At 44.3% G+C, this 11,262-nt stretch overlaps 1 protein-coding gene across 3 annotated transcripts in view; it reads right to left on the bottom strand.

Moving 5' to 3' along the window:
• LOC122562687 (diablo homolog, mitochondrial-like) overlaps positions 1-10,890 on the bottom strand; it is a 17,512-nt gene extending 6,622 nt beyond the window's left edge. The window contains exons 1-4 of one of the 3 annotated variants that reach the window (XM_043715762.1): positions 10,780-10,885; positions 10,505-10,601; positions 2,765-2,899; positions 2,105-2,215 (exon numbers count right to left, since the gene is read on the bottom strand). In XM_043715762.1, coding sequence (XP_043571697.1) covers positions 2,105-2,215; positions 2,765-2,899; positions 10,505-10,601; positions 10,780-10,829 — 393 coding nt within the window. In that variant the 5' untranslated portion in view covers positions 10,830-10,885. Of the gene's footprint in view, positions 1-2,104; positions 2,216-2,764; positions 2,900-10,504; positions 10,605-10,779 lie in introns of all 3 variants that reach the window. The other 2 variants (XM_043715761.1, XM_043715763.1) reach the window with 2 other exon arrangements.
• Positions 10,891-11,262: the final 372 nt, after the last annotated feature.

Consider the following 11,262-nt stretch of genomic DNA (forward strand, 5'->3'; position numbering starts at 1 on the left):
TCCCTGCTAAGGTATTGCACCATTGAACTTTGGCCAGCTCCTCCCTCATAGCTCCATAGTTCCCTTTATTCAACAGAAGTACTGTCACTTCCGACTGTACCCTCTCCGTCTCAAATTGCAGATTGAAGCTTAATGTATTATGGTCACTACTTCCCAATGGCTCCTTCACTTCGAGGTCTCTGACCAATTCTGGTTCGGTACACAATACCAGATCCAGAATTGCCTTCTCCCTGGTCGGCTCCAGCACCAGCAGCTCTAAGAATCCATCTCTGAGACACTCCACAAAGTCTCTTTCTTGAGGTCCAATACCATCCTGATTCTCCCAGTCTACCTGCATGTTAAAATCCCCCATAACAACTGTAGTAACATCTTTACGACAGGCCAATTTCAGCTCCTGATTCAACTTACATCCGACATCCAGACTACTGTTGGGGGCCTGTAGATGACACCCAAGAGGGTCTTTTTACCCTTAGTATTTCGCAGCTCTATCCACACTGACTCTATATCCCCTTACTCTAGGTCCCCCCGCGCAAGGGACTGAATATCCTCTCTTACCAACAAGGCCACCCACCCCCTCTGCCCGTCAGTCTGTCCTTACGATAGCACGTGTAGCCTTGAATATTCATTTCCCAGGCCCTGTCCACTTGAAGCCACGTCTCAGTTATCCCCACAATATCGTATCTGCCAATTTCCAAAAGAGCCTCAAGCTCATCCATCTTATGTCTAATGCTGCGTGCAGATTTTGTCATGTTATTGAAGGAAGGCTTTAAACACATTGAAGACAATTCAAAAGGAGGTTTATTGATTTGATATCTGGAGTGAATAAGCTTCCCTATTATTAGGAAAGATCGGACAGGCTGAATTGGATTTCACTGAAGTTTGAGAGGGAGGAGTGATTTGACTGAAGCTTAAGATACTGAATGGTTTTGAGAAGGGGAGTGTTAAAATGATGTTTGCTTGTAGGCAAGTCCAGAATTAGGGGAAAGATTTTTAAAACAGGAGAAGGCCATTTAGGCACAAGGGGAAAATCAGAGGCTGGAGTAATATGGGAACTATGTGCCTCAGACGTCAGTGGACGAAGGGTCATTGAATATTTTTCAGGTAGAGGTGGAGAGATTCATGGCATGGACACAAGAGATTATTGGGGTTAGAGGGAATGTGGAATTCAGAACAAACCGAATAACCTTGACCTAATTTAGAGGTAGAACAAGGTGAATAACCAATCTCCTCGCCTAATTCAGGGGATACAGGTCATCTTGAATGGACGGACTGAATGCCTAATATTGCAATTTTTGAAACTGGTCAGAGAAGCAAGTAATTTCAGAATGAACAAATTAAAATTTTCATCTGTATTCTGATTTTACAATATATATCCCTAACCTTCTGATGGTCACAGTTTCTGAGAATTAACTATTTACAGCAGGGTGTGGTAAACACCTTATCGAGCTGGATTTGAACCCAGCTTTGTCTATATTGTCAGTAGAACATAGGAACCAAAGCCAGCCAATCAGCTCCTCAAGCCCGTTCCACCCAACTAAAATGAGATCATGGCTGATCTGTGGCCTAACTCCATATACCTGCCATCAGCCCATATTCCTCAATACCTTTGTCTAATAATCATTTATCTATCTTAGATTTAAAATTAACTGATCCTGTATCCACTGCAATTAGTGTGAGAGAGAGTTCCAAACATCTATCGCCCTGTTTCTGTAGAAGTGCCTCAGATCATCTCGCCTGAACGGTCTGATTCTAATTCTCAGTCTATGCCCCCTTTTGGGATAGTAGCTATATCCTTTCTGGCATACATGCCCTACAATGGGAAATCTTAATTTATCTCTTGCAAATATAAACTCTAAACTAAAATGCGTTCAGTTTGAAACAAGGTTGGTAAACTCAACAAATGAAATGGAATGGGTTGCAAAGTAGAGAATGCTGTTCTGCTGTTAGGTGTAAAGGACAGTATTGGAGCAGAAAGTACACTTTGCAACAGGCTGAATTTCATGTGGTTTATCTTACGTCACTCATGCCAGAAATTTGAAACAGGAAAAAGTTCCCTTCCCATTTTAGCTCTGAAGTACTTATGAGAGAAAACATTGAAACATACCTTTACACGAGCCTCAATTATGACCTGCCAAATGGCATCTTCCTCTTTATCGCTTATGTGGCCAACAAGACCAGAATACTGCTGCTGAAGGGAGACTAAAGTGTGGACAGCCTAGAGTAAACCAACATACTTATACCAAGACACCATTTCTTTTAAGAAAAACAAGTAATACACAGAGACAGATTTACTTTCATTAGGCTAACATTTTAACAGACAACTAGGAGTTATGATATTTTGAATTCTTTAAAACTGTATAAATTTATATGAAAAGTTTACCATTCTATTACAATCATATATCATTCTGTAAACACAAAGAAAACATAGGTTTTTTTGACTTATGACACATAGGGTCTGTGTTTTAACCAAACTACAGACTCTGTGGGCCAAGTGGCCTCTTCTGTACAATGATTGGACATGATTGGGGAGATCAACTTACTGATCACCACCAAAAACACGTGGTGCCCAGACAGAGTATAATATAGCCCAAGTCCTCACTTCAGGAATACATAAAAATCTTCTAGCAAGTTGTGTCAGTTAGCAAATGGAAGTTCAAACTACTGCTAAGGGCAGATTCTTAGGCCTACGGCTGAGGAAAACAGCCTGTAGATTAAAAAAAAATTAAAATTGTTGACTGCTTCCAAGCAAACTACTTCAACATACCTTAGTATATTCTGTCAAAGCATCAATAAGTGCAAGTGTTGTTTGTGACAGAAAAGTATTGGCACCATCAGTTACCAATGAGACAGCGCGTTTGATTAAATCCTCATGGGCGAGAGACGTTGACGCAGACTGCGACTGAAAAATCAAATGTTAGGTATAAATATCATCAACTGGGAGGAAACGTTAAAGGCAGAATTTGCAGATACACACTATGAATATCATAATTAATCCAAACTAATAAACTTATTTCAGTTCTGTACACCAATTCCATTCGATTAAGTTATTAGAATAAATTACTCTCCTCTGCACAGGCACTTCATTAAAAAACTAAAATTGAAGCATCTATTTCAGAAAGGTTGGTAAGCAAGGTGGGAGAGAACACAGGCGATAAAAGTGTGGTGCTGGAAAAGCACAGATCAGGCAGCAGCCGAGGGACAGACGAGTCAACGTTTTGAGCAGAAGCCCTTCACCAGAAGAGATCCAAATTACAGAGGCAGTTCATAGCACAGACCTTCCATTCATGATAACATTGAGGCTCCCAGAACTCACCATTATGGAATAAAATCCATGCTCTGTACACGTGCGATTAAATGTGTAAATCTGGAAACAGCGGCTCAAGTTACCCAACCTCACGTTGCAGTAGGACAATGTCGCTAATGGGTGTGCCATGGAAAGACATAGCACAGCATGAATGGGAGTCCATCCCCATTAAACATGCCCAAAAATGTTAATAGTGCAAATAAGTGATTTTTACAATATCATCAGCAAAATTAGTGCCAGTCAACATCACTGGCCCTGAAAACAGTAACTGTCAACTTCAAGACTCATTCCTTCAGAACAGAAGGAAGTGTTGGAATTTTTTTTTGGAAGTATTTTATTTTCCAGTTTAAATCATCTTCACCTCTTAATCCCAGATTTAAGTTCAAATAATTACTTGCTTCCTTTACATACTTTAAATCTAATTTATATTTCCTGAACCACCAATTTAGGAGAAAGGGTGACTTACAGATAATGCTACATGTTCTAGGAACATGGATTCAAATTGCATCAGAGCAGATGATGAAATGTGAATGGAATTAATAAAGCTGTAATTAAAAGCTTGTCCAAGAATGATGAAACCATTATCAATTATCCATCTGGTTCTGCCAACCTCACATGGTCTAGTCTATGTATGTCTCCAGTTCCATAGCAATGTAGGGGATTCTTAGCTGACCCAGCAAGTCACTCAGTATCAACACAAAGTCTCACAAAAAGGAATGACACCAGATAGATCACCTATCATCAACCAAGGCACTAGAAATGCAACAGCACACACAACCCTGCAAACTCTTCCTTAGTAAATTTTTTTTGCACTTTGGTCAAAGTTAGCACAGAATAATCAAGCAACAGCCTTACATTACACAGATAATGACTCCATGAGAATGACTACGTCCCAGATACCACCATCACTGGTTATGTCCCTGCTGCATTGGCAGAACAGACCTGCCAGAGGTGGTGGCACCAAGGGATACAGTCGGGAGGGAATTGTCCTGGGAGTCCTCAACATCGACTCTGGGCTCTATGAAGTTTCAGGGCATGAGGTCAAGCAAAGGCAAGGAAAGCTCCTGCTGATTAGCACATATAATCTATTACACCCTCCTCAGATGACAAATCAGTTCTCCTCAACGTTGAACACCACTGCTAGGGTGCACAGGGTGGGGTGGCAGAAAGACAGAGAACATCTATCCAAGAGTGGCCTAGTTGCTTAGTACTGACTGAATTGGCTAAGTCCCAAAGGATGTTACTGCTATACTGGGCTTGCAGCAGGTGCTGAGGGACGTGAAAAAGGAAAAGATGTACTTCACCTCATCCTCACCAATTTCCCGAGAGCAGATGCTTCTGTCCACAACAGCATCAGTAAGAACGAACATTGCACAGTCTTTGTACAGACAAAGTATTATCGACATGAAGCCAGGACTATATCACTTTGGGTGGCATTGTGTTCTATGGGACAGATTTCAAACAGATCTAGCAACTTAAGGCATTCATGAGGCACTACAATCTGTAACCTCAATGGCTGAGGAATCCGGAGTGTGGGGGTAAGTACATGAAAGTTTTTGGTACTTCCTGTCTTTAATTTCCGATATGGCTAGGAAGAACTGTTTGTTTAGTGTATAGATTCTTCGGAGGATGAAGGATAGTAGAGGTCCTTTGCAGGTCTGAGAGAGTGTTGTCCTGAGCTGGGGTAGGGCTGACTGCAGGGTATGTAGGTTTCTACTTCCTGCCCAAAATCCACAAACCTGACTGCCCCGGCCGACCCATTGTCTCAGCCTGCTCCTGCCCCACCAAACTCATCTCTGCATATCTCGACACAGTCCTGTCCTCCTTAGTCCAAGAACTGCCCCACATACTTTCGGGACACCACCCACACCCTCCACCTCTTCCATGATTTACGCTTCCCCAGCCCCCTACGCCTTATCTTCACCATGGACATCCAGTCCCTATACACCTCCATCCCCCATCACGAAGGCCTCAAAGCCCTCCACTTCTTCCTTTCCCGCCAAACCAACTAGTATCCTTCCACTGACACCCTCCTTCGACTGACTGAACTGGTCCTCACTCTGAACAACTTCTCTTTCCAATCCTCCCACTTCCTCCAAACCAGCCATGGGCCCCAGCTATGCCTGCCCCTTTGTCGGATGTGGAACAGTCCATCTTCCGCAGCTACACTGGCACCGCCCCCCGCCTTTTCCTCCGCTACATCGATGACTGTATCGGCGCTACCTCGTGCTCCCACGAAGAGGTTGAACAGTTCATCCACTTTAGTTACACCTTCCACCCCGACCTCAAATTTACCTGGACCGTCTCAGACTCCTCCCTCCCCTGCCTAGACCTCTCCATTTTTATCTTGGGCGACCGACTCAACACTGACATTTACTATAAACCGACCGACTCCCACAGCTACCTAGATTACACCTCCTCCCACCCTGCCCCCTGTAAAAACGCCATCCCAATTCCTTCGTCTCCGCTGCATCTGCTCCCAGGAGGACCAATTTCAATACTGAACAACCCAGATGGCCTCCTTGTTCAAAGACTGCAATTTCCCCCCAGACATGATCGACGATGCTCTCCACCGCATCTCCTCCACTTCCCGCTTCTCCGCCCTTGAACCCTGCCCCTCCAATCGCCACCAGGACAAAATCCCACTGGTCCTCACCTACCAACCCACCAATCCCCAGATACATTGTATCATCCATCGTCATTTCCGCCACCTCCAAACAGACCCCACCACCAAGGATATATTTCCCTCCCCTATCAGCGTTCCGGAAAGACCACTCCCTCCGCGACTCCCTTGTCAGGTCCACACCCCCCACCAACCCAACCTCCACTCCCGGCACCTTCCCCTGCAACTGCAAGAAATGCAAAACTTGCGCCCACACCTCCCCCCTCACCTCCCTCCAAGGCCCCAAGGGATCCATCCATGTCCATCACAAATTCACCTGCACCCGCCTAGGAACCCTCCAACCACAAAGGATGAATGCAGATTTCTCCAGCTTCCTCATTTCCCCTCCCCCCACCTTATCTCAGTCCCAACCCTCAGACTCAGCACCGCCTTCTTGACCTGCAATCTTCTTCCCGACCTCTCAGCCCCACCCTCTCTCCGGCCTATCACCCTCACCTTAACCTTCTTCCACCTATCACATTCCCAACGCCCCTCCCACAAGTCCCTCTTCACTACCTTTTATCTTAGCCTGCTTGGCACACCCTCATTCCTGAAGAAGGACTTATGCCCGAAACGTCGATTCTTGGATGCTGCCTGACCTGCTGCGCTTTTCCAGCAATACATTTTTCATGTCAGGAGCAGCACCAGATATTCCCAAAAACAAGGTGTCAACCAATTAAGCTACCACATAGGACTGGTAAACAACAGACAGAGCTATACAATCCCACAACCAATGCATCAGATTTAAGCTTAGTGGCCCTGCTACATTCAGGCATAAATGGTGATGGGCAATCAACCACAGTGTAGGAAGAGGAGTCTCCAGAAATATCTGCATCCTCAATGATGGGGAACTCAGTATATCAGAGCAAAAGTAAAGACTGAAGAATCTAAGCATCTTTAGACAGATAGGCCGAGTGGCAAAGATCTGTGACACTCGAGTGTCAGCCAATGACTATCACCAATAAGAGAATCTATCATATCTTGACATTCAATGGCATTATTATTATTGAATTTCCCCCACACAAAAAAAAACATCTTGGGTGTCACCATTGGCTAGAAAGTGAGCCAAAATAACCACATAAACACTGACTACAGTGGCTAAGAATCCTGCAATGAGCAACTCATCTCCTGACTCCACAATATCTGTCCACCATCTACAAGACAGACGCCAAGCCAGCAGTGTGATGGAATATTCCCCATCTGTACTGCTCCAATAACAACACTATCCAGGACAAAGCAGCACATCCGACTGGTGCCCTAACACCTTCAATATTTATTCCTATCAACACAGTAGCAGCAGCAATATGCACCTTTTCATGATGCACTACAGTAACTCACCAAGGCTCCTTAGACTACACCTTCGAAACTCTCAACCTCTACCAACAATGGCAGGAGATAAATGAGAAAGCCATCACATGCAAGTTTCTCTCCAAATCACACAGTATCCTGACGTGGAAATATATTGCTGTTTCTTCACTGTCACTGGGACAAAATCCTGGAACTCCCTCCCTAATGGCATTGTAGACGGCAACATTCAAGGCAGCAGTTCACCACGTTGGCTTTAACCAGTGATGTTCACATCCTGTGAATGAATAAATGAAACTGCAAGTTCTCCTGTAAGTCAGGAGAGTTTTACCAGGATATTGCTGGGAACAGAGGGTTTGAGTTATAAGGAGAGGCTGGGACTTCTTTCACTGGAGTGTAGGAGGTCGAGGGGTGACGTTATAGAGGTTAATAAAATCATGAGGGATATCGTTAAGACAAATGGCAGGGTGAACTATTTCAAGACTAGAGAACATGTTTTAAGGCAAGAGGAGAAAGATTAACAAAAGAAATGAGGGCCAATGTTTTTCTTAAACACAGAATGGTTTGGTGTGTGGAATGAACTTCCAGAGGAAGTGGTGGATGCATGTACAGTTACAACATTTAAAAGATATTTAAATAATGAATAAGAAATGTTTGGAGGGATATGGGTCAAGCGCAGGCAGGTGAGATTAGATTAGTATGGGATCGTGGACAGCATGACAGCAAGGGGCCTGTTTCTGTGCTGTAGGAGTCTAAGTCATAGATCATTTTGAGGAACTCTCTTCCTCACAGTACTTTGTGCTGTTAAGGCAACAGCTTTATCAATGGCAATTAGTGATTACAAAAAAAAACACTGGCGTTGCCACTGATGCTCATGTCCCATGAATGAAGAAAGAAAAGAAATGCTGGCTCTCAATTGCCTTTTACAGGTGCAAACAGATTGGACGTAAAGTAGTAGCAAGTCTCCATTTTGGTGCTTTGATGGAATTCACACCACACACATGTGGCAGCTGCTTTTCCCATTCATTTGCATTATCCAAATTTGTTGCTTTTAATGAGGCAACAGTACTTTTACAACCCCTTGGACCCACAAAAGTCAAGCCACAAACCCAGAGAATCTGAAATAAGCACCAAATGACCAATTTCTTGCATTGCAAAGAGCACTGAGGAAGGTCTATGAAGAGGGGTGCATGTGTAGTCATATTTTCCTGTCTATGAGATAAATCATCACAGTCACTGCCCAAAGCAATACCTGAAGACATCTTACAAAATTGTGAAATATTGTCCCTAAGTTTTAACTTGCCCATTTCCATTTCACCCTGACAGGATTATTTCTCCATTCACTTAAGGTATTCCCTCTCCTCCAGTAAAAGGGGAGGGGGAGTAACAGGAGGAGAAAATGGCCACTCATCTCAGAAGCAAACAGTGGGAGCCAGAGAAGCAGAAAGATTGCAGAAGGGCTGCCAGCTCTGCCAATGTATTCCTCAGCAATGGAATGACTGTTCCAAATGAACAACTTGTCTGCCATCATTCAATGTGAAGAGAGTAAGAGAATAAACTGATCATATAAGTGAAGCCCTAACCTATCTGAGATCTCCTGTCTTAGCAACATAGTTCATACTTCTCAAAAAAGGTCATGACCAATGTTGACAAGTTATTACCAAAACAAAACCTGGTATAAAGCTGTAATATTCAACATAAAACAAAGCAAAACGGTTTGTGTGGGGGATGGTTTGATAGTCAGTGGTTCCACTTTTCCCACAGGATAGGGAAGCAACAGAAAAAGTGGTCAGCTTGCTCAGGGAGCCCTGACTGTATTCATGGGACTAGCTCCTATGTGGAGTAAAGATTATGACTGGATCATCTGATGATACATTAACTTTGGTTTCTCTTCACAGATGCTGCCAGACCCGCTGAGCTTTTCCAACAACTTATAGAATCCCCAGTGTGATAACAGACAGCTGGCCCAACAAGTCTACACCAACCCTCCAAAGAGGATCCCACTCACACCCATCCCCCGACCCTATCCTATAACCCTGCATTTCTCATGGATAACACAGCTAACCTACACATTCCTGAACACTGGGTAATTTAGCATAGCCAATCCACCTAATGTGGACATCTTTGGACAATGGGAGGAAACCAGAACACCTGACAGGAACCCACAAAGACACAGGGAGAATGTCTGTGTGCAGTTTGCACAGTCAGAAGCTGGAATTGAACCTGAATCCGTGGCATTGTGAGGCAGCAGTGTTAATTACAGGGCCATCATACCAGCCCTAATAAAATTTCTGTTTTTGATTGACATCATCTGTAGTTCTTTCAGTTTTTATGATACAAGAGTAGTTCGCTGCACTAGAGTCATAGACAAATCCAGCACGGAAACAGATCCTTCAATCCAACTCATCCATGCCGACCAGATATCCTAAACTAATCTAGTCGCATTTCCCAGCACTTGGCCCATATTCCTCTAAACCATTCCTATTCATATACTCATCCAGATGGGTTTTAAATGTTATAATTATGCCAGCTCATTCCATACTAGTTACAATCATCGCAAGATCAGAGAGAAATTTTTCAGATTTTTCCAACATTTGTCCTGTTGTTTTTAAAAAATCTGTTCAAAGCAAAAAAAAACAAACTGCCATTACACAGAACCTTTGACAACTGCAGGAGATCCCAAGGCAGCCAATGAAGAACACAATGACCTAACGTTTAGTCACATTGCCTTGTGGGGCAGCCTTGGTAAATCACGTGGTCTTTTCCCTACAATTTTTATATTGTAAAGATCCACTGGTAAATTGCACGCTTGGACTGCAATCCTGAACAAACTACCTAAAGAATCCGGGCATTAATTTTACTTCATATTCTAACTGTTCGTGCCACAGCGACAAGTTTCTCTGACTAAAGAACTTAGAAATAGCATTATTTGTTAGTGTACCTCAATCAGGTTTTAAAATGAGGGGCGAGGTTGAGACTAAAACAACGGCTTATTCCCCTAACGTTGATTCTCTTGTTCCCTGGATGCTGCCTGACCTGCTGCGCTGTTCCAGCAACACATTTTCAGCACTAAAACGATAACCGATCGTCGTGATCAGGGTACATGCTCCGGTTGTCTCATGCAAATGTTCAAACTCCACATTATTGAACAACATTTACAGCTCTGAATGACGCGCGCCTCAGACTACTTCCCTACTTATAACGGGCATTTTAAAAATAGATGGTAGCTGTACCTGTGAAATGGGAATAGCGGCCAGCGTTGCACCCAGCCCCAGCGCCACTCTTTGCCACCTTCGTTTCCTGCTGTGGAGCAGAGCCAGGGAGAGGGTCCTTCTAAAAGACAAAATACAAGTTAAAGCCGGCTGTGGGGCCGGAGAGCAGAACACTTCACCGACACTACTAGAGGAGGGTCTCGCACGTCCAGACCAATACAGCTAAGTCTCCTCGGCGAGAGGAGGGCGAACCCGGTCAATAGAATGAAGAATTGTAGCAATTTCATGGTAATGACCTGGACAAACGGCTACAGCGAGACATCAACCTATAAAACGGCGCAGCCATTGTCTCAACATTCCATCAGCTGGTGCGCGCAACGTCACTGCGTTCCAAGAACGAAGCCGTCACGTGACCATCACAGCGATCTGGAGAAACTGCGCAGAGAAGTGTGGGTTGTGCCCGAGTCTTCCATGGCCAGGCTCTTCGTCCACTACAATGACACCCAGGGGCTCTGTGGCACAGGGTAGTGTGTACCGGAGACTCTCACTAGCTTCAGAGGTGTTGTGTTAACTCTGCAGCAGGTTGATTAAAAAAAGGTCAAAGTGGCCAGGGCGAACCTTTACGCAGGCGCACAGACGGTCACTCTGCCCTCAATAAACAATGTCAATAAGTGTGGTGCTGGAAAAGCACTGCCGTTCAGGCAGCGTCCGAGGCGCAGGAGAGTCAGTGTTTCGAGCATAAGCTCTTCATCAGGAATTGGGGAGGCCCAAAGGGGGCT

This window comes from Chiloscyllium plagiosum, chromosome 25 (genome assembly GCF_004010195.1).
Source record: "Chiloscyllium plagiosum isolate BGI_BamShark_2017 chromosome 25, ASM401019v2, whole genome shotgun sequence".
Classification (NCBI taxonomy): Eukaryota; Metazoa; Chordata; class Chondrichthyes; order Orectolobiformes; family Hemiscylliidae; genus Chiloscyllium; species Chiloscyllium plagiosum.